Source organism: Syngnathus acus, chromosome 5, assembly GCF_901709675.1.
Source record: "Syngnathus acus chromosome 5, fSynAcu1.2, whole genome shotgun sequence".
Classification (NCBI taxonomy): domain Eukaryota; kingdom Metazoa; phylum Chordata; class Actinopteri; order Syngnathiformes; family Syngnathidae; genus Syngnathus; species Syngnathus acus.
Window position 1 is genome coordinate 3,238,645 of NC_051091.1, and position 22,232 is coordinate 3,260,876.

General features: G+C 42.2%; 3 protein-coding genes across 7 annotated transcripts; 1 reads left to right on the forward strand and 2 right to left on the reverse strand.

Annotated features, from left to right (window-relative positions):
- Positions 1–469: 469 nt before the first annotated feature.
- Positions 470–1,908, forward strand: LOC119123307 (small vasohibin binding protein). Of its 2 annotated transcripts, XM_037252307.1 has the most exons (4): positions 470–585; positions 822–947; positions 1,030–1,118; positions 1,167–1,908. In XM_037252307.1, exons 2-3 carry the CDS (start codon positions 834–836, stop codon positions 1,114–1,116), a joined length of 201 nt encoding a protein of 66 aa, XP_037108202.1. In that variant the 5' UTR covers positions 470–585; positions 822–833; the 3' UTR covers positions 1,117–1,118; positions 1,167–1,908. The 2 variants fall into 2 exon arrangements, with proteins under 2 accessions (XP_037108202.1, XP_037108201.1); XM_037252306.1 differs by having other exon boundaries at positions 1,030–1,908.
- fbxo2 (F-box protein 2) lies at positions 1,905–4,078 on the reverse strand. 2 transcript variants are annotated; one of them, XM_037252305.1, is made up of 6 exons: positions 3,876–4,078; positions 3,286–3,349; positions 3,018–3,158; positions 2,757–2,849; positions 2,544–2,682; positions 1,905–2,467 (listed from the first exon to the last, which is right to left on the reverse strand). In XM_037252305.1, exons 3-6 carry the CDS (start codon positions 3,095–3,097, stop codon positions 2,333–2,335), a joined length of 447 nt encoding a protein of 148 aa, XP_037108200.1. In that variant the 5' UTR covers positions 3,098–3,158; positions 3,286–3,349; positions 3,876–4,078; the 3' UTR covers positions 1,905–2,332. The 2 variants fall into 2 exon arrangements, with proteins under 2 accessions (XP_037108200.1, XP_037108199.1); XM_037252304.1 differs by having other exon boundaries at positions 3,018–3,144; positions 3,876–4,074.
- A 378-nt stretch (positions 4,079–4,456) lies between these two features.
- Positions 4,457–21,658, reverse strand: LOC119122920 (integrin alpha-5-like). Of its 3 annotated transcripts, none has more exons than XM_037251611.1 (30): positions 21,290–21,658; positions 19,617–19,741; positions 18,522–18,622; positions 18,274–18,397; positions 18,070–18,131; positions 17,536–17,581; positions 17,279–17,404; positions 17,045–17,089; positions 16,790–16,833; positions 16,615–16,671; positions 15,221–15,273; positions 14,754–14,962; positions 14,263–14,454; positions 14,145–14,190; positions 13,941–14,054; positions 13,407–13,462; positions 12,982–13,139; positions 11,788–11,925; positions 9,830–9,897; positions 8,350–8,500; positions 7,458–7,550; positions 7,299–7,378; positions 7,135–7,215; positions 6,940–7,045; positions 6,705–6,863; positions 6,486–6,584; positions 5,997–6,110; positions 5,650–5,751; positions 5,456–5,578; positions 4,457–5,377 (listed from the first exon to the last, which is right to left on the reverse strand). In XM_037251611.1, exons 1-30 carry the CDS (start codon positions 21,490–21,492, stop codon positions 5,294–5,296), a joined length of 3,159 nt encoding a protein of 1,052 aa, XP_037107506.1. In that variant the 5' UTR covers positions 21,493–21,658; the 3' UTR covers positions 4,457–5,293. The 3 variants fall into 3 exon arrangements, with proteins under 3 accessions (XP_037107506.1, XP_037107505.1, XP_037107507.1); XM_037251610.1 differs by having other exon boundaries at positions 6,486–6,590; XM_037251612.1 differs by lacking the exons at positions 19,617–19,741; positions 21,290–21,658 and having other exon boundaries at positions 6,486–6,590; positions 17,279–17,324.
- Positions 21,659–22,232: the final 574 nt, after the last annotated feature.

Sequence of the window (22,232 nt, forward strand, 5' to 3'; positions counted from 1 at the left end):
AAGGACACGACAGCTTGGTCAAACCCGTGAAATTCATATCTTTTAAAAAAGAAAAATGTATTTGACAAATGCAAATTGCAACTAAATACAAAAAGAAATGTATTTGACAAATGCAAATTGCAACAACTAAATACAATCTTAAAAATCACATCTTGCATATTTGAAGAACAAAAAACGCTCTAGTGTTAAATGTGAAATTCATGTCAACTGCAGGTTCAAATGACGTCACAAGACTGACCTCAGTGTGGACTGTTATGCGATCCTGACATCTTGTGGTCAAATGTAGGAGAACATTACATCGAAGGAGATTCGGATAATTTATGAGAAAAAAATATATTATCTAAGTTGTGTTTTAAATGTTTAGTCTTTGTATCTTAGTTTTTCCTTTGACGAGGAATCAGCCGTGTAATAAAAGCGACATAGTGTATTGTGTTGTTTTTGTCAATCAACAATACGCGGAACCTTTGAGTAGCGCTCAAACTACACGGTCTTATTTATTTGCAACACCCGCGTAACAGCTGTTTTACTTCTCATTGCTCGGCTCCGATCTGGCGTCACTCTTTGGAATCGTTTGAATACATCTGTGTACGTTTGCAATTTTCTCACCATTTGTCTATCAATATTTCTCAGTCAGATGTGTCCTGCAAATATCTTTTTGTTGCATTGCATTAGCAAATGAACGCTAGGTAGCTAACAGATTAACGTTATCACGCTGCAAGCTCTAAATTCCTTGTGCACAATGGTGTTCGACAATCACAAGTTACAGTTTTCAGTTTTGCCTTAACATACCAAATAACATCCTTTCGTTCTTGTTTGAGTAGAAAACAATCGCAATGGAACCTGCTTGCCGTAAAGACAAGCCAAAGTTGAACTCGACGCCTACCAGAGGAGACCGATCAAAACAGAAGTCTGCACAGCAGGAACTCAAACAGCGTCAGAGGGCAGAGGTGACCACATCAGTGGATCCATTTTTTGTTTTAGTTCAGTCCTAAGTCATTGTTAACCGTCTACTATCTCACCTATCTTCAGATTTATGCCTTGAACAAGGTGATGACTGCACTCGAGCATCAGCAGTTTGAGACCTTTTGTAAACAGATGCAGCAACAAGGAGAATGAAGATGCTACCAGCGCTTTCTTCATCTGGGTTTTCCCTCGAACAAAATGAGTCGTGGTGACTCCATCCTGAGCACTCACAAATATGTGTATGCTGCACAATGAAGGACCTAAAGTTACACAGTGTGAAGTTTTAAATGACTGAATCAAGTGATCGTGCTTCTGAATTTGTCTTGAAATTGCCGTGGAGTATTTCTATTCAAAGTGTTACAATGCATAGAGAACAGTTGGAATATTTTGTAGCCAGACATCAAATGTCATGAATTTGTTACGGCGCTCTTGTATGCTCAGTCCCGTCACGCATTTGTTGCGGTATGTAACGTATGTCTCGAAAAATTTAGACTGGGCAGGGCAGGATATTCCGGGACCGTTCCCATTGTAACGTAAACCGTGTCATGTTAAAAAAAAAAAAAAAAAAACTCTTCAACTACCAAAACACCACAAATTTAGAAATAATTTGAATGTGTCCGGTATTGTTTTAAAGACATGTAACTAAATATGTTCTACACCACATCCAGTATGCTCCTCTGTCAGTATGGTCACTCGGAAGGTAGCTTGCTTCATGAATTTGAGAAAATAAAAAACATAAGCTGAACCTCTTACCCTTGTTCGGTTCTTTTAACTTGGTGCCTCAAGACATTTTTTTTGTTAATTACGATTGTCTTTACTGGAGACAACTGATTTTGAATCACCATGGAAACAATTATGCAAAGGCTATTCCAGCTGACCTGTACCCGAGTTACTTTTGTACTAAGCATTTTATTTTGTTGAATAAAAATTCAATTCACAAACCAAGTTTGCTTTCTGCAGTTTTAATTGAACGAATATGTTCTCAAGTGAGTCCACACAATATTCTGCACTTGATCTTATTAGATCAGTGTAAATACCCGCAAAGGCCACCAATGTTTTCAAAACCAAGAGCACAGTCTCGGTTCTCATGTGGTCCTTGGGGGCTACCTGCAGCATCTTGATGACCCCTCTTGTACATTACATAAGGCAGTGAGTACGGGGGGAAAAAAAAAAACATCAGCACATTTTCTCCAGGAATGCATCATAAAGTTTCCACTAACATACAAGCACTGTATCTCTACCACTTCAAAAACGGGAAAGTTTTCCCGTCACCTAGCGTGCAACATGCATGATGTTCCGTACTGTTGCATAAGGCTACCATGGTCATCTTGAAAGCATTGCACGGACGAATACATTCCCCCCCCCTTGCCTACACCTGAAGAGTAACAGAGCTCCCAGTAACCCTCACTCCATACCAGCCTTCCCAGTACTTTGTGTCATGGCCTCCATGTTCAAAGGAGATGAAACGTAGACCGGGACCATACTCGGAAAAGGTGTGGCTGACCTGGAGACGAGACAGTTGCAGCACGTCAAATGCAAAGAGTCTCACGTCCTGATCGGTATGGCGTCAGTTTGTTCACCTCCTTCCATGAGCAGTCGTCACACTCCGGGTCCAGAGTCACAGGTTCGGGCGTGAACTCCTGCATGACCACATGATTCTCATCCAGCAGACACACCGTTATCTGGTAGGTGCAGCCACAGTCCTGCCTCCCACAGTACCTGCAGGACGAGCACAATATTATTAAGCGGCTGAGTGAGGCCACCTGCTTTTTTTTTTTTTTTTTTCCCCTCACCAGTCTTCAACTGATACGACAGGTTGGGCGTCCAGCTGCTCGCAAGTGAAACCCTGCTCCAATAAGTCAATGACTTGTCTCTTCAGACACAGCCTAGGAGCCCAAAAAGATTGTTTGACATGGATGATGTTTGGGGGCGCTCACTTGGATTGAGACTCAGCGGAGACTTTTTCTTTCTGATGCATTCCGATGGTGGTCCGCTTCTAAATGTGATTTTCGAGCAGACATGTATATGAAGACAAATATTTGGTTGAGACTCACTCAAAGGAGGTTGCAAAGTATTTTGTGACAGCAGTATCACTGAAGTCATGGCCGCAGTCTCCCGGCATGTCCTCCACCATCCACTCGCTACCGCCGTTCTCTGTCAGCTCCCAGAAATCCAGTTGCTCTGGGAGGGAAACACTAAAATCCTCACTTTGACAATATTCTCTCATTAAATCCATTGATCTAATGCCCATGAGATGCTTTCTTGTTTATTTTCCCACAGTCTCCAATTCTCATCTCTACTTTGTAGCAAAAGACAACTTACCTTCACCTCTGGGATTCTTGATCAAATTAGTGGTCATGATTTCAATGCACTAACCATGCAGCGTCTGGACAGAATAAAAAAAAAAAATAAAGGTCTTTACAATTTCATCTCATTACCTACTGGTTAGCATTTTCAAGCAGCCTTTCCCAAACTAAAAGAAGTTGACTATTAAAGACATTTGAATGGATGTGTCTAATCCTTGCCCACTGTGTCCCTTCACATGAGTACTTCACTTTTGTCCTGCATTGATGCGACGCACAAATACCCGGTCTGCTGACTCACTGCACAACACATGGAGCCAATGCAAAGCCAGCCTCATTCCATGCTGAATAGAGGGCATCACAGAGGATCAGTCAGTCATCGGGCCAACAGAAGCGATAGATATCAGTCAGCAGAAAAAACTGCGCGGGTGAGTCATAGTGGACATGGATTTGTTTTGACTTAACATATCCTCCTTTTGGTTTGTTGTTGACAAAAGTATCTCCTTCACTCAAAATAAGCAGCTGAGTCATCCACACAGTTATCTGCATGCACAAAATTAACATTCTGGAAATTTTCTGTCTTGACATGTACAAGACCAGGTTACTTACGGCTCAAAAGGACAAGTCAGGCGTTGAGTCTACTTCTCAGGACACTTGAGCTCCTCTGCAGTGAAGCGTCCTTGTGCCAGCTGGGCTTTTATTGCAACTACCAAAGGTGGGGAGGGAGCATGCATGCAGTGGATCGCAGCAGAAACACACAATCAGCAGAAACATAGAGCTACACTTCAACAACCAATGTGTCACGGATCGGATGGAGCAGGGCGACCAAATGCAGCTTGCAAACTGACAAGACTTAACAAAATAACTAGAGGACTAACCGACAGGGACGTGACACAAAGACGTGAAGACATTATGACAACAGGCACTAAAAAGACATCAAGACTACAACACACAATGATCCAACGGGGCGTGAGGGGCAGACAGGACTTATATACACGACAGGTAACAAGAGGCAAGTGAGAATAATCAAACTAATCATGGGCACACAGGAGGGGAGGGGCGAGCACACAGACAGAAACCATGACAACAAACACATAGTGGGACGGCTGGGGACGAGACGTAACACAATGGGGAAAGAAAATATGAGAGTATAAATAATTACATATCAGTAAATATTATAATGTTCTATGTTACATTAAGAAGGGTAAACAAAACCAGGCTTTATTCTGAGTCAAGATATAAACACCACACATTACAATATACACCTCCCAATATGGGAGAGAAACATTTTCAAGTTCAACATTGCAGTTTGTTCAGGATTGTCCTGCAGGCGGTACAGTACAACGTTTCACAATCGACTTACACCATGGCATAAATAACAACAGTATGACTACTATGAAAAGTAACGGCAGTGACATCAAGAAATACCAAACTGAAAGTTCAGTTGCAAGCTGGACCGGATCGATCTAGAAACAAAAAATAGCCGAGCATTCGCTGCTTTTGTTTGTTTCCTGGACTGAAAATGACCTTTAAAGGACCAGTGTGTATCATTTGGTGAGCAAAAAAAAACAAAACTCTTGTATCAGACATTTACAGTAGCCGGATTGACAAAATTATTAATGCAAGTTAAATATTTATGTAAGAATTGTTTTTCTAAGCTCATTCGGTACTTGAGTGCAGTTTGATTTTGAAGACTCTGATATATATACAACCTCCATCTATCGATCTATAGAGGGAGCTGAAGTACCTCGAACCTCTGCACTGGGACACAAATTGTTAACAGCCATACCAAAGAGTTTAACCAACATATAGCCTTGAAACACTATGATCTAAAAAAAAAAAAAGTTCCACAGCAACGCACCATGAACCGCAGGCCCTCCTCATCTCGGTGATTCATATTTTAGTGCACAGTCCAGTGATCCAACACCTTTCGATGTCCGCCAACATTTCCTGCTCATCATTAGAACGTCTCATTAATAATTTAGCATTGTGATAATATTCCATATTTTAGTTGCGTTGTCTCAGATTTAGGCTTCTGATGATGCTTGCGGTCTGAGCTGGGCCTTCTCCATGGTGGTGCCGTACGGATCGGACCTTTTGAAGAAGCCCATCTGAAGGGATAAATAATGACAACAAACTTGTTTCATTTGAAACAAAATATAAACAATATTCCCAAACGGCTTCGTTACCTTGTACAGCAGATATATGAGCAGTGAGAGTAGAAGCAGGCCAGCTAGAACAGCGAGGATGATGATCCACACGGGAACGTAGAACAGGCCGTCCGCTTTGTTCCACAGCACGGACGTCACCACCTGAACACCAGAAAGCCGAAATCCCGTTCCGTCAAGTCAACACGATAGAATCGGACAATCTCACAATTTACCTTTTTAGATCCCGACTGTTTGGATTTTGGAGCAATGGAATAGGGCATCTTATCGACGGTGAACTGTACCGAACACTCCAAAAGAAACTGCTTGTGGGCCCTCTGACAACAGCAGAAAAGACACATATCAAACACCTAAGCAGTCAGTGAAAAACCAAGAGTGAGCCTTTTTTTACACTTTTTGTAAATAACTCTCAGTCTAGAAATTTAAACTGATTAAAAAGACAAAAAGCGTGTCGAGGTAACGTCTGAACTGCCCACTAGAGGACAGTATAGTTAATCTTTGGGTTTTCCCCTTTAAATCGCTCCAATGAAGGAATATCATGAGGTTAAAATTAGAGACTCACCTCGAGGAAAGTCTCCACCCAAAGTCTGGAGTGAACTCTCAAGATAACGCTAGCTCCTCTCTCCAGCCGCCCAATGTGACACTCGAGCCGCCAGCACTCCACAGTCGAGCATGTCTGCGATGCGAATAGTTAACACAGGCCATGTGGCATTCAACAATCCGTGTTTCTTTCGTCGCATAATTGAATGAAGATGGACAGTCTAAAACAGACGTCACGTCGGCTGTGCAACAAGCAGTCCAGTAAACCACAAAGATAATTTAACTTCCTCTCATAAACACAGCAGACACCAGCCCATGTGGACCAGGGCTCATTATATTCCCATTTCCTGTGTTAATTGCAATAATCTCAGACGAATTAAAATACTTTGCAAGCACAGAATCTTCTTGCCTGTCTTCCTTCTGGCAGTGGGGGCTCAGAAGACCCTCAGAAAACCCACGAACCACACCAGGAAAGAAAGTCCAGGTTGCAAATAATAGCGTTTTGAATTACCAAGTTTCCTTGTCCAGGCATGGGACCTTTGACCTCTCTCTTCTGGATTTGATGCTCCATGCTGGATTCCAGAGATGAGGGACTACTTGAAGATGGAGACTGAAGCTGAATGCAGAAATAATTTTTTTAAAAAGGCATTTGCAGTCACACCAAAGGATGACTACACATTGAGTACAGTTTAAAACCCAGGGAATATATTTTGGTCTGGGCATTTGTCACCTTGAGTTTGAGTGCATTCAGGGCGTGTTTTGAGGAGCAGCTGAGTGGCCCCTCGGTGAGCACCTTGACAGGGTAGAGCAGGTCGTGACTGTGAGACCTCAGAGGACATCTCACCTCCAATGTGGATTGACTGACAACACCGGGGCCGTTGTTGACCAACTGAGAAGAAGAAAGTCATTGTCAACTAACCTGTGGTGGGCGAGGGGGAGGTTCTGCCCCCCCAAAATATGCTTACCTCATAGACCTGTTGAAGCTCAGGGCCGACGTCCTGCTCGTCTGTCAGACTCTGACTGACGCTCCAATTGGGGAGTGGGAGGAAGATTTTGTCTGGCCGGGAAACTCTGAAACGGATAATATAAAAGTTCAGTGCCCCCGCAAGTAGAGACATGAAAAAATGAATACGATACACAATGCACCATGAAGGTCTCACCCCTGCAGAATGACATGAGCCAGCGCAGCTACCTCCAACTCCAACACAACGACTTCACTCTCTGAGTTGTTTGCATTTTTACTGCACACAAGAAACACACGCAAAGAAAAGAAAATCAGCAAATTGTAGATATTCAACCGGCTGGTTACAAAAGGGGGTCCTACCTTTTTAATTGGAGCTCAAATTGTACAGTGTTCTGAGTGTCTGTGAGTCTGGGAACAGTGAAACGGAGACCTGCCCAAAACTACCAAAGACATATATAAGATTAATTGAAGGATGGGAGGACACATGGTGAAAAAAATAAAATATATGGTAGTTCTTACACTAGTGCCAGCTTTCATGGGGTTTCCCAGATCGCATTTGAGGAAGCGGGTTTCATTTTCAGTCTCATAGCTGCATGTTAGCTGAGTTAGACTCTGGAAAACAACCAAAGACAATAACTGAATGGCGCATAGAAAAAGAAAGGGAAGTTACATGAACTGATGAAATACAAAATGTAATGTAATGCGTATATATAATGTTTCGGTGAAAAAGGATAAAAAATATATATATACCGTAATTTTCGGACTATAAGTCGCGGTTTTTTTCATAGTTTGGGTGGGGGGGGCGACTTATACTCAGGAGCGACTTATATAAATATATATGTTTTTTTTCACTTTTTTGGGCATTTTATAGCTGGTGCGACTTATACTCCGGTGCGACTTATAGTCCGAAAATTACGGTATATATACACTACTGTTCAAAAGTTTGGGGTCACAAAATTGTTTGGGTGACCCCAAACTTTTGAACGGTAGTGTATATATTTATTTAGATAATTATTTATAGATTATATATATAATCTTCTGTGTAAAAAATCTTATAATATATATGTATACTTATTCATAGATTATATATAATCTTATACAAATATAAGATATAATTTATAATATTTAATTCATAATATTTTATTATAATAATATTTACACTACCGTTCAAAAATCTTGTGACCCCAAACTTTTGAACGGTAGTGTATATAAATTAAATTAAATATTGTAAATCAATCAATCATATATATGTATATATATATATACATATATATATATATATATATAGAGAGAGAGAGAGAGAGAGAGAGAGAGAGAGAGAGAGAGAGAGAGAGAGAGAGAGATGAATTCTGAGTTCTTCAGGCACAGATATTCCCAATTTGACGTTTGTCAAGCCGGTTGTCTTTCTCACCACGTTGTTGCGCGTTATCCCACTGTAGTCGGCCTCTTTGGGAAGCCGGACGTAGAGCTCCGCCTCGTACGCTCCGCCTTCTCCCTCGTTTCTGGCATTGAAGGTGAGACTCAGGGAGTTCTCGTCACCCAGGTAAACTTCTTTTCTGTCGCTGGGTGATGAGAACACATCCAAATCATTGCGGCTGCATTCAACGCTCTTTAAAAACGGAGACGGCTTGTAATTTAACATTTTCAGGTTTTCCATCATGCAGAATTTTTAATCTCAAGGATAAACTCTGTCAAATTGATTCGTTTTTAGAGATAGTGACAGCCCCCAATAAATCCTCCCGTGCTGTTCTTTTGAAGCTACTCGGCACTATGACCCCGAGTAGTGATTGTAAAATGGAATGAAAAGCAACGTTAGAAAGTCCTCACAATTGGTCTTTGTGAGGAGCGGTCCCCGGAGACCACTTATATGCATAACTGTCCATGACCGACTGGGGAAATGACCCACGTCTGATCACAGCCATTTGTCTCAGGAAACTCACTCCAACTTCTTCTGCACAGTAAAACACACTTTTCAAATTTAGGATAAATCCCACAGCACGTTCCAACTCCCCCCCCCCCCCCATTTGTATTTCTATTGAGTCACCAAGCCAGAAAAAAGTCTTGTTGAGGCTCATAAAAACAAAATCGGGGTTCCTCTTTGATGTCACATTTCCTCCATCCCTTCCCCCCCCCTCTCTGCCTGAACACAAGCGGCCCCTTTGCAAGGTAAGCCCACCAGCTGAATTGAATTAAGCAATGCAAAGGAAGTCACACTGCACCATCGCGCCACACCGATGCTGAGAACGGGCAAATATCTGCACCGTGTGCATCGTGCAAGTTTTGCTGAATGTGTTTTCTTGGCCATTCAGCCATGTTTGAATAATTACTCTCTGCAGTGCACTGCCAGTCCAAGTGGACCATAACTTGGTTGACATCAAATTGTATTTATGTAGTAGGGGGAGGGGTTTGTGCAAAGGAGGCAAAGATTCAAACCCTGAACCTCAGAAAGCTTGTGGATCTATTCAAAGTAACAATTATAAAATTCAATCAACTGAAGTGATTTTAGCTCCTGGATTTGGAGATTGAGGTTGCTTCATGATGACTAAATGAATCCCTAAGTAACTGGTAGGAGGGAAACTAATAACAAAGAAATGTTGTTTGCAATTTGTTTCATTGTCCTCAAGTTGTCAAAAGATAATTGAAACAAGATGGCTGAGAAAGGACAATGATTGTCTCTGTTTGATCCCCGTAAGCTATGCTGTTTTTTGTGTCTTGTATTGATTCAATTTCTGTGATATTTCCATGGCAACCAGTAAAACAAGCACATGTGCACCAGAGCAACTACAACGAGAGCTATCTGAGGGACAGTGTGGATCTGTCCTGCAGAAGGAATTGGGACACATTAAGTTTGTTGAACCAGTTCAAGTAGGAGAAAGGTGACTTCCTCTCACCCATAAACAGCCAACTTCAGGTCAGGGACGCAGATGTTGTCGTCTCCACAATCCAGTTGGATCTGGGCCTTAGAGAGCAAATGGGAGGGGGGGGGGGTCAGAAAAGAGCTCCAATGTATACATACAAAAAAGCTTTTAAGAAAGTGGCTCTTTAGTATCATCTTTTTTTTCCTCCACCCTATCAGCTAAATAGCAGCCAAATTCCAAGAAGCTGGTAGGAGGCGTTTGGCTTTCATGTTGGCACCGGAACAATTACATGGAAAATAGAGGAAGAGAAACAATGTGAGCAAGGCTAAGCAGAATGATTGCAATCAAACCAGTGATTACATTTTGGAAGGAGATATCTGAAACGTAATATTCAGATTTCACGGAGTTGAGAGGATTAATTGTTTTAAGATCTGACAAGACAAACGCCTTGGCAAAATATAAGCTCATATGAATATAGTCTCATTTCAACATGCCTTATTCTTTATTTTCCTGTTGTTCTGCCAACACTCCGTCTTCTGTGCCGGACTCTACTGTTGTTGTTACCCTCTTCTCTCAAACATATGGGAGATATTAGATTCCAAAAGAATGCTGCAGAGGCCAAAGAATCAGCCTGGCAATAGTTAAAATTGTCTCGGGGAAGATTTACTTTTAAGTCTCTGCTTGTATTTGCACTCAAGGATATTGGCCATTTAACACCACACTCTGCACATACTTATCGTCGTCTCCATTATAATCATTCCTTGTTCACCTCTTTAAACTTGAGGCAAGCCATGTTTACAGCCGACTCGGCAGAATCTTGTTTAATATCGCATCTGTGACGCAATGAGAAAGTTTCGTGGTTAACTTGGCTGACGTCTAAGTCAAGTCCCTACTTGGTGACAATGTGAATGTGTGAATAGATGGATGGATGCATACAGGGCGGTAGTCTAGGAACATTCCGAAAACATCTGTGTATGTGTCCTGGGGAGCATGACATCATTTGTGACTGTTTCAACATTTCATGGCTTAACAATGTTGACTCACTCCCAGATTGCATTGCTGTCAAATGAGAATAGACAAAAGAAGGCAAATAAATACCTGGCTCGGATGTCATCATTTTCATCCTTAACGGGCCTTGAGGCTGTGTCAAAGTTTCTTTTTTTTTTGCTACACATGGGATGACGCGGTACCGTAATGTGTTAGCGCCTCCGTTACGAACATGAGAGCGGCAATGGTTTGCGTTCTTCTGATCATTGATAAATAGATCAGAAAGCTGCCTTTCCTTTTTGAGGCAAGAGATGCGAGAACAAAACCAGATGACTTCCTGCGTTTTCTTGAAGGCTCCCAGGCCCAACCATAAAGAAACAAGCCGTTCACACATGGACGTCACATGCACAGATCACCTCATATCACATGTATGACATGCGCTCATGGAGGAGAGCACCGGTGACATGTACGAGCAAACCGCAGCCAGATGTCTGAAAAGAGAGCGCCACCCTACCCAAACACAACTGTCAGTTCTCCATGTGTGTTTTTGTCCGACCAAAGCTCACCAGTCCCTAAACCGTCATCATATGCGTGGTGGGGGAAAATACGACTAGAGTCCAGTAATCAGTTCCTGTCTTATTGGGGTTGACCCTAAACCTCTAAGCAGATGGGGTTCAGATCTACAAAGGGGGCCCGTGCGTTGAATGCCACTTTCATAATTGTTGCCAGTAACCTCTGTGTGTGCAATTTCAAATCATACTAATTGCAAACAGTGGGAGATGAGCTTTACTTTTGGCATGCCATCTGTTACAAGCTCTCGTTATTTGAAGTGGGACTTATTTTAAAGACTTGGATTATATAACGCAAGGTGTGTAGCTATTTAGCTATCTTGGGCTAGTTGGTGTGGTTATGCAATCGGTACACGACAATTTATACACACATCTCTACGTCGCTACACAATTTACTATCCAGTGAACATTGTGAAAGTGAGATATTGTACAGACCTTCTGCTCTATTCGTTGTTCGGTGTCATCATTCAAGATAGGTCTGAGGCCATATTGGTCAAGTGGGGCTTGTGGATCCAGGCTAAAGGACAGGCTGATGAAAATGGGGGAGAGTTTATCCCGAAATTCTTCTTCTGCCTGAAAGTAGAAGAGATGCACTCATGTGAGGAACGGAGGAGAAGAAAGCAGTTAGTCAATCACCACGACCTTTATCTGTGTTGTTTTTAGAAAGTATTCCGTTCCTCCATCTGCAAGAATGTCACTAAAAACAGAATACAAAAGAAGAAAGATGGATGTTGAGTGACAATAGAGGGGACGGTTGCCAGCTCCAGGTCAAACCATCTCTTATCCTGTCAAAAAGCAAAAGACTGCGCTTGAGTGTTTTTGTCGGTCGTGCCGTTTGATCAGACTACCACTGAGTGATGAGATGATTGGTACTGTAGCCTTTTCAGCCCAGTCTCCGCTAATAAGTGCCTCCAAAAACAACACTTCAAACAAACTTCAGAACCTCCCTATTGGGAAATGACTTTAACCTTTGTCCTGGAGCAGAAAGGTAGTGCAGGTGCACTCTGATTATATGACCGATGCACTTATTGTCCATGTTTCAAGACAATTCCAGATTAATTGGAGCAAATTAGACCAAGGACAGATCACTTCATGCCGATTCATGTATTCTTTGAGTCCCTCTAATGAAGAAGGCTTCTCAATTAGTAAATTCAGACAGGAGACAAAGGACAGTGAAATTTGATGCAATCCAAAAAGGATTGTTTGGCATTGGTGGAGGTCTGCACTCTCCTGAGTACAAATTCAATTTTGTCAGTTTGTTCACCGGCAGTCTTGTTCCGGATTTGGACCGGTCCATCCATCCCACATTTCTTGGAGTTTCACCAACAACAACAACATCAGTCAAGACTGTTTGTTGAACTTTGCATGTAGTCACCAAACGCCTATTTCAGATTATTGTTTCACAACATTGCTTCATCGCAGTCCTTTGACCCTGCGGTTGAATGTTATTTTATTCAAGGTGGTTAGAATGAATACACTGGGACATTTCGGAGATGAAGTCTTTCTTTTTCCCACGCTGCAAATGCTGACTTCAAAAACCTCCATTAATACATCAATACAATTCCTGACAATTCTTAAAGAATGATCATAAAGCAGGTTAAACGTGTCAAAAAACTAAATCTGACTGACCCGTAGATAGATCCTGGTGTCATGGCACATGCGATTCCCCTTGGTGAGATTGAAAGTCTTCACCAAAGTAGGCTGCTGACTATCCAGAAACAGAGTCCTCCTGACAGATTCCTTCTGGTCCTGCTTCATACTGTCCAATTGAATTTCCACCAGGAAGCCTAAAAGTGTGCACATAGGCAAATGATGCATGACAGTGTGAATTTTTATTTTTGTCATGTTCTGCTCCAGTATGTTGAATCACAAAGCACTTATGCAGTCCAGATGAGAACACGGACAATACACGCCGGCGACAAACACGTTTCTCCCCTTTGTTTCCACAATTTTTGTTCGCAATTGGACCACAGTTCAGTCCAGTGCACACAAAGAAAGCAAGGAAGTGTAATGGGGACCATGTGTGTGCTGGCGTGTGCGTGCATGTGCTTTACCTAGATGCGATGGGAGGTGCTTCCCATCAGCCAGCATGCAGAAACTGACGCTGACACTGAAAGTTGAACAAAAAGAGAATCACAAACTTGATGATGTGCGTACATTTTTTTTTTTCAAACACCGGGAAAAGAAACTAAACTTGCTTTAATCCGTCTGTTTGAAATGCTTCCCAGTTACAAAATACTGCAATTTGCTTAATAAGACATAAACATGACTTTTTCCCGCTTCTTTCCTCTGTTTGGTTTCAGAACGCTGCACTTCTGCATTTCTAGTTAAGAACAACTTGGACAGGAAAGCGGCAAATGTGAAGTCATTTGACATTCTCATGAGGGGAAACTTGAAAGCACTCAAATAGAACTGTGATAGGTGTTATATAATAACGGTCATAGTTTCCATGTTTGCTTGTTTTCCGCTTTCTATTTAAACATTTGAGCTTTTTTGTCAAAGGAGTAACTGTATTTCCGCAAGAGGGGAAAAACATTAGCACGTGCCATTACTGAATTAGCCGCATGTCAAGGTTTGGGTGGTCGTACCAAGACACGGAAGAAGTTCCACTTCTTGTGGTAAGCTCACAAAGCTCCTCTTCTTGGTTGAACATTGTGGGCTGCACCGTGAGAGATGCGCTCGCACTCACTATTGGGCGAGACCTGAGTGAAGACACAGAGGACCACGAATAACCAAAGCGCAAATTGTTTTCTGCTATTATGTATCCATTATGCACTGTCCTTTCAACACACCTGTACACCACAGATTTGTCAGCCCCAAAAGCTCCAACGATAAGGTCTGCGAGAGAGAAAATTCAAGTGTGTTATCAAAGAGGGGAAGACGATTTCCAATGAGAGCGGAATGCGGTACCGGGGTAGCCATTCAGATCCAGATCCGTGTTTCCTCGTAGCGCAAAACCAAAGTTGGCAGGGAAGGAACTGGAAGCCCAGGTGCCGGAGAGAGTCTGAGTGGGCGTGTTCTTCAATCCCTTTGGGTAACCGTTGTAAATAAGAACCAGTCCCTGTTGGTCTTCTCCTCCGTAAGGACAGCCGATGGCCACATCTGATTGCAAAGACAATTTGCAGAGGAGCTTCCAGTAAGGCGCATAATGCACGAAATGCGGTAGAACCGAATCCTAATGTCTCAAACAGTTACAGAGTTGTGATCATTTGCTGTCTTTCATGTGTGTAGTATAATTTATGGGACTTCCTGTCATGTCACTGGAACAAGCCTTGTAATGGTCTTCTAAAAGCAGCATCCAAATTATTGCATGAGTCATAAGCATAGAGTTGACATGAAAACTCCTGAATCATAATCCAGTGGCAATTTATACAGAACTCCATCAGATTGAATGCTCATACCATTAAATCCATCCTGGTTGAGGTCACCCAAAGGCGCCAATGAAGTGCCAAAGCGACCGAACGGCTGCTGGCCGAGTAGATGGTGCAGGCTGGGCTCCAGCTGCAAAGGTCCCTTCTGCAGGTAGACGTAAACTTTGCCAAGCTCCTCCAGCCGCCCGTTGGACCCTCGACGCATGAACATTGGAGCGCCCACCACGAGGTCATCTAGTCTGGGGAACAAGTCAGAATCAGATGCACAACTGTATGCATCGTTTAAATCTGGTTGGTGATCTCACGTAGAACTTGACAAAAAGCAGAAAACAGGTGAAGCTAGCGTGGGAAACTTTGATATGCTTGACCTTGGTTATAATGACAAAATGCTTCCCTTTTATTTCTTAATCCCATCTTAAATTTCCCTCCCTTCCCTCATTTCCCCTCTTTTTTCCCCATGTTTCCATCATCCGTACACAGTCGCAGCGAGAGCTCACCCGTCATTGTTGATATCGGTGGCTGCCACTGCATAGCCAAAGTAGGAGCCCATCTGGAACGCATTAAAAACAAAACTCAGTTAGTCTCTAATTACATCACTCTCTTTATTTTCTTTGCATGTTCTCTCTTTTGTGCCCTCCAACACCAACCCAAGTGGCTTCCCATTCTAAAATACCCCCCGGGGTGCCCATAGGAGCTCAATCTTTCAGCTTCTGTAAAAATGAGAGAGTGACAGCGTTCTGAGACTGAACTTACTTGAGTCTGCTCTTCTGTTTCAATTTCATACTACACATAATAAATAAGGGTCACATTACTTTGCTGCGTGATTCAACTCAGGGTGATTTGTCGCATGTCTCCACGCAAATGCGATTAGAGGCCCCAGTGAACGAAAAGCCGAGATTGTCTTACTGTCACAACCATGCAGAGAAACTCATATGGGATCAATGAAATGAGGCAAAGGGCAAAGTTCAAATCTACCGAGACATCACACGAGCACAGGTTGCCTATTCATACTCGCTCTGTGAAATATGACTCCCACTTCCTGACACGAATGTTGTCTGGATGTGTCCTCAAACTTTTGAATTTGATTATTATTATTATTATTATTATCATCATTATTATTATTATTATTAGGTTTTGTATGTCCTCTATGTAGTCATTGCAAAACAATGTGACTTATTTAAATAAATCAAGCCTTTTACAGCGTATTTGTCTTATCAACCATCGAATGTTTCGCTGCAACCAAAAACAAAATATTTCATCAGTACGAAACAGCAAAGCCGTTCAAATTCCACCGCTCTTAGTTCAAAGCTGGTCATAACAACGGACACAATCTGGGGTTTCATCGGCCAACGGGGGCTCCTGCCCGAGGTATTTTTACAGCTGACTTTAACAGTTGAGTCCAAGAGCCAACAGAGCAGAGAATTTACCCACAGAGAGTCCGTCATGTCATTCATTACAACAGTTTACTCAGCACCAATCACGCTGGGACCGACACTTCTTGACACCCGCTGCACACTGACCGCCCACATACAGAAAATACACACGCTTTAGTTTGGTCTCGTACATTGGCAAACTAGTAACTGTATCCGTAAAAGAAATGTGACCCACTGCTGGATCTAGCAAAATAGTTACCAGTTAACGTGGGCGGCCCAAATGTGAGGCAAACAACAAGGTCATCAGGAATAACGAAGTGCAGGTAGGGAAAGACACACTTGTGCAATGACAAGGTTGCTGTTGGTTAAACATGCTTATTTGTGCAAAAAATCCACCTCAGAGGAGAACCGGTCATTGTCGGTTCCTGTAAGATCAGGCTGTGACCTGCTATCGGCCACCTCTCCGCAGGGCAAATTCCTAAACTATGTAAAAGACAACTTGCCATAATTGTACCTACTTGCTCTCCTGTCACGTTGAGCAGCGATTTCAGATCACTTCCGTTGAAGATGGACACCTACGAGATAGTTATGGATTACAAATCATTGTTCGTGAAGCCTGAAAAATACGGGTAAAGGACTTGTCATCATCATTCATCAATACAGCAAATGAATTTATTTATTTGCGCTCCTTACTAAACCATACAGCATGAGTCCTTTCGGAACCCCTGTGATGAAATCTGCAACAGACAGCGAGAAGCAAAACATTACAACGGACGACTGAAACAATGTTTTGCACTTTTCCAAGCTCGTATTCCCGGTGTGTTTCAAAACCGCCAGAGACATACTCATTCATGTGTGTGGAGACTAAGTGGTTTTAGAGCTGAGGGGGTCAACAAACCCTACACCCATGTATGTTTGCAGACTCGACACTGTCAACATAACCCTCACCTTCCTCGGCATCCCCACTGAACTCACCACCAGCCACGGAATAACCTGCAGGGAGATGAGGCACAGTTGAAAAGCCTGAGTTATATATGTATATATATAATGTATGTGTATATATGATTAGTATATGTATACATATGTGTATAGGTATGTCCTGTGAGTGTATAGTTTGCGGTAAGCCACCGCATAGGAATTTGTGAGATTGCTTGTACAATGAATGCAATAATAATTCCTTACCCAAGTAACTATCATCGTAGGTCCCCTGCACCTGTCCAGTTTGAATCTGCCCAGCAACCGACAATAAAAAATATGAAGGGTAGTAGGCCTTAACAATCTCGTCTGGCGTGGCTGATATCAGCTGACCTAGATTTTAGGGCAAAATAGGTTATCTGGCATTTCAATGATGAGTGAGTTGTTTGATGATTCACTGACAATCGTATATAATCGATTTAAGATGACTCTCTATGAAGAGATCCACATTGATGTGAGCTCACCTTGCCAGTAAAAGCTGCCTGGTCCACCAAGAACGACCCTTCCGTCCTGAAACATATAAGGCACAGGTGTCAAACTCAAGGCCCGGGGGCCAGATACGGCCCGCCACATCATTTTATGTGGCCCGCGAAGACAAATTGTGCATCAAATTCGTGTGTCATTACTAGAATTGCAAGTTGTCTTCACTTTTAATAATTTTTTTTTTTTTTTAAATATTTGACCAGTTTTTACTCGTCTGATTTGAAAACGAGATATTTGTCAGTTTGTTTTGTCGCTTCTACTGTATATAATATGAGGTGCTCATACATTTATTTGGGTTGACAGTCATAATGGCCCTCCGAAAGAAGCTATGACGACAATGCGGCCCGCGAAAAAAATGAGTTTGACACCCCTGATATAAGGGGAGGATTTTGAGAGAAAGCAGTTCCTTCAAAAGTTATAATAAACTCTCGCAGCCCGTTATACACAGTTTAATCTCCACTGGCTATTGCTGTCAAAACAATATCTTCTGGGTTAATAAGAAATATCGGTCTTACCTTGGTGAAGTCAGCACTAAATCCTCCTTGACAATAGCCCTGTCCGGCAGGTCCATGACGTTCTGCAATGAAAACCCCCAAAAAATAGAAAACGTTTTTTTTCGGTTTTCAAATTATTGTCCCAATATTGTTCCTATCAGTTTTTAACAATAAGAAGCAAAGTGATACAAAGTTTCCTGGCTAATTTCTTTCGATAATCATCACCTGTTCGACAGGGGGCATACTCCACAAATGATTTGAGGCTGTCCACAGAGAGGTAACAAGTTCCTGTCATATCAGCGAAGGGTGTCTCGTGTTCCGTCCTCCAATAATACCGGGGAGCGCAAGCCTGAAAGGCACAGGCGTAAAAATAACAACTTTGCACTTTGTGAGTGTTTGAAGTAAAGATCAGTTTTGAAAATTTGAAAGTCTTCATGTATTAAAGTAGACCTGCTGCCGAGGACGGTTCGTACCAGAATATTGTTGCCTTGGGAACGTACAGTGGCTCCAAACCACTGATGGGACTTGAACTCAACTTGAGTGTTCACATCATTTATATAAAAATTCTGATCACCTAAACAGAGAAAAATTCAGTCACAAGCCAGAAGACCAGGAGGAAAAATGAGTGGTGTCACGTTTTATTCGAGTTTGATGAAGTGTTTCCATGACTTCCAAAAAACACAACAACATTTAAAACTTTCAGCGGTGGGAGTAACACCAGCAGTTGACATTTACGTTCTGAACCTGCTCTCACCCTTGTAATCGTTGCTCCTGTTTCTGGAGGAGCAGCCAACAGCAGCAGTATTACATCTGCTAATAATAGCGCCGATAGTTCTGTCCCGCCGTCCATTTTCCATCGCACTTATCTTCATTAGGGTTGCAGATTTTCCCAGCCAGATTACCAAATGCCATCAGAATTTTGGTTCGTAAACTCTTAACCAAAATATTCCTGACCTTCTGGTCGCAGTGTCCTCACTTAACACGCTATTTTTAAGTTCCATCCAACACTAAATTGATTTAATGGAAAACCTCACATACTGTTTGACGGGAAATATTACACACAGGAGTGTGTACATATAATAATAATAATAATAAGTGTGAGTCTGTGATCCTCAAATGTGGGCCCTTATCACTTCCTGCCATTCTGATGGTGGTGATTATCTTTCTAGGGGTGGGAGCAGTATAGATCCTCTGGGGTCCTTGTCCCAGTGGTGACTCTACTCTAATTGGAGCGCAACACTGGGCCTGAGTCCAATTGGAAATCACACTTCTGTGGGAACGCTGCAAACATAATCCAGCCGTTATCAAAACACACCGGGGGGGACATCAAAGGCTGGTTTCAATCCTAAACAGAGCGACTGGATTAGGGGCTTCAAAAAAGACGGGAAGCCGTACTTCTGACCTCCGGGTCAAACAAGGGCAGCTCACTCAAAATGCTCTTTTGATAGCATGGCTGGCTACACACAGCTGAGTTTACATGTACATTCGGTGATGCTGAGTCAATATTATCCTGTAAATACTTTTCCAAAGTCAAAACGACAGTCAAGTTAATTTAGCAGCCGCTCTACCTTGCTTGTCAAAGTTGATCGTGCTGCAGTTGGTTTGGTTCCAGGGGCACAGGAAGACAGCTCCTCCTTCAGTAATTTCGGGCTGGCTGGTGTTGGCCTTTGGAGCCCCGATCAGAATGCTCGCACTGCACAGCAGAGAGGAAGAACCAAATTGTCTTGTGGCCAACGACTGATTCAGGAAGGAAAAAATCCCTCACATAAGGAAGAATCATTTCTATTATTTTGCCATTAGACGTGGCAGGTGATCAATCATGACTTCCTTTGGATTTTCTATGACCACACCATATTAATGAAAAAATCATGACCTCACTGTGTATCATGAAGAAGTAATATTAGTGCTGATATCTCCTATTGTGAACAATAACTCTGTTAGGGTTCTGTATGGCCAATTGTAAAACAACAACAACATGTATTGGTTGTGTACACCAAGATGGTCTACTCTCGTACAACACAAAACTAGCTAAACAGTTTGCACGACCTCTTAAGCTCTTTAGCTTGATGAAGCAGCCTCTTCCTGCTGTCTTGTTTACCTACCACACTGCAAGAATGGTTTGATTCACATTGGTGGATCACGAGCTAAATCATTCCATGTCAGCAACACACCAAATGCTTCTAATTCAGCATTCTCCAAATTACCCGTAATCCACGCTCAGCCTTTTCTATCTCCGCATGATGTTAACTGACTGGGTTCACAGAAGGAAAAAAAATATAAAACAAATTGGACCACCTATCTACGAGCCCTCTGTGAATTATGCTGTATGCAAAGATAACAGGAGAATTTATAGCTTTGTGAACTTATCCAACGCTGAAAATAAATCCCCTGCATGGGTCTCTGGGTTATCGTAAACAAAAATAAAAGTTTCCGGTCATCAGCTTCCTCCCGATGACATAACACAGCCGCTTAGTTTCTTGAATTCCAGGAACATCTGAAGCTCTTTAAGTCAGACAAGTTAACATGCACTCGCTGATGTTTATATTAATTGTGCTCAGACCTCACTATTTCCACCCTCACAAAGGAAGCATTTGTCCATTACTTTCGAGACAAAATCCACAACTGGCCTGATACCAAATTACCTTTAAATGCAGTAATGCTCATGTAAAAACTTAAAACGTGACATCGTCACTACTCACATGTACACCGCATCAGTGCCAAATTGCTGAGACATACCCAAGGTATTAATAAAGAGTTATGTCATGATCCTGATGATGCATTAACTCTAGAGTATTTTCACCTTTTTATGGGCACTTTTCCTTCGTCTCATTTACCCATTATTCTTCTCAAATTAAAATGTGGAAAAACATTTGTAAGGAGGTTAATGACTTGCTTTTGGGCCGACAACAGTACTCACAGACAGACGTGCATGTCTGTTTCCAATCACTCTGGACTGGAATCTGGAGTTGCGCGTGTGCGTCGGTGCGCGCGCGCGCGAGCAGAAAGGGCGCACGTGTGTGCACAAGAGGACACATTTATATTTAGTTGCTACTTGTAAATTATACAAAAAATATTTCAATTCGTCACATGTAATGAATGAACAAAGTGCGGTAGAGGACAAAACAAAAAACATTCACAACCGAATTAAATGATACCTGTTAACTTTCCAAACTATTTAAAATAAGAATAAAAATTAAGAAGTGTTTAATTTGTATCCAAGTGACAAAATATTGAAACTAACCTGGATGAGTTATTGCTGAAGAACTCCACGGAATAGCCAAAATAACTCCCCGGTGGTCCGGTAAAAACGACGCACTTCTCTGTGTCCAGATTAAAAGCCTCGCAAAATTGGGTCAGAATCACATACACCGCAGATACTATCAGCAGGGCGAACGGACCTTTCCCCCTTGACCGCGTAAGTGGATGTCCAGAAAAGGTGCCCATCTCTCCTTTTGTGCGTCTCGTCTTTCATTGAGTAGCTGTAGCGCAAAACACATCATCCGTGCTGATCTCTTCGTAGGTCAGTTTGGCTCTGACCATAAATGAATGTCGAGGGTGCTTCTTGCCGCTTTATCAGACACCGTGCAATGATCCAGAGAGGGAATGGTGAAATGTGGAGAACAAGAAAGTCAAAGAGGGCAGGGCTCAATGCAACCTCATTTGGGGTGGAGCTTTTCAACGGTACCGGACTATATTTAATAAGTCCAACTTTTGTGCTTTTTTTCCTTTTCCCCTCATAAAGGCAAATGATTTCACAAAACATGCCTGTTTGACAATATTAAGCTTAATCAAGCAATATTGCCAATTCTGGCAAAGTAACTGTTTCCATTTTGCATATGCAAAAGTAATTGGATAATGTTTACAATATTGTAAACATCAAATTACTTTGGAATATGCTAAGCACAAGTTACTGCAAAAGAAGTGACCATTCTGTACGGAATTTTCCAAAAGGCATTGTTATTTACAGGGGTGTGTATGAAAAAAATGATGACTTCAGTTTAGAGAGCTGGAAAAGTACAGCAATCACATACTTCAGGTCTTGGCAGAGACCTTGATGAGTAAACCTGGAAAACCCAGAGGCATCCATCTATCTGCAGGTTTATCCTCTTGGAGCTCAAGGTGTAGTTTTGCTGATTGACAGGCGACGAGTGGTGTGTGCGAGCGTGTTGTGACTCATACATTAC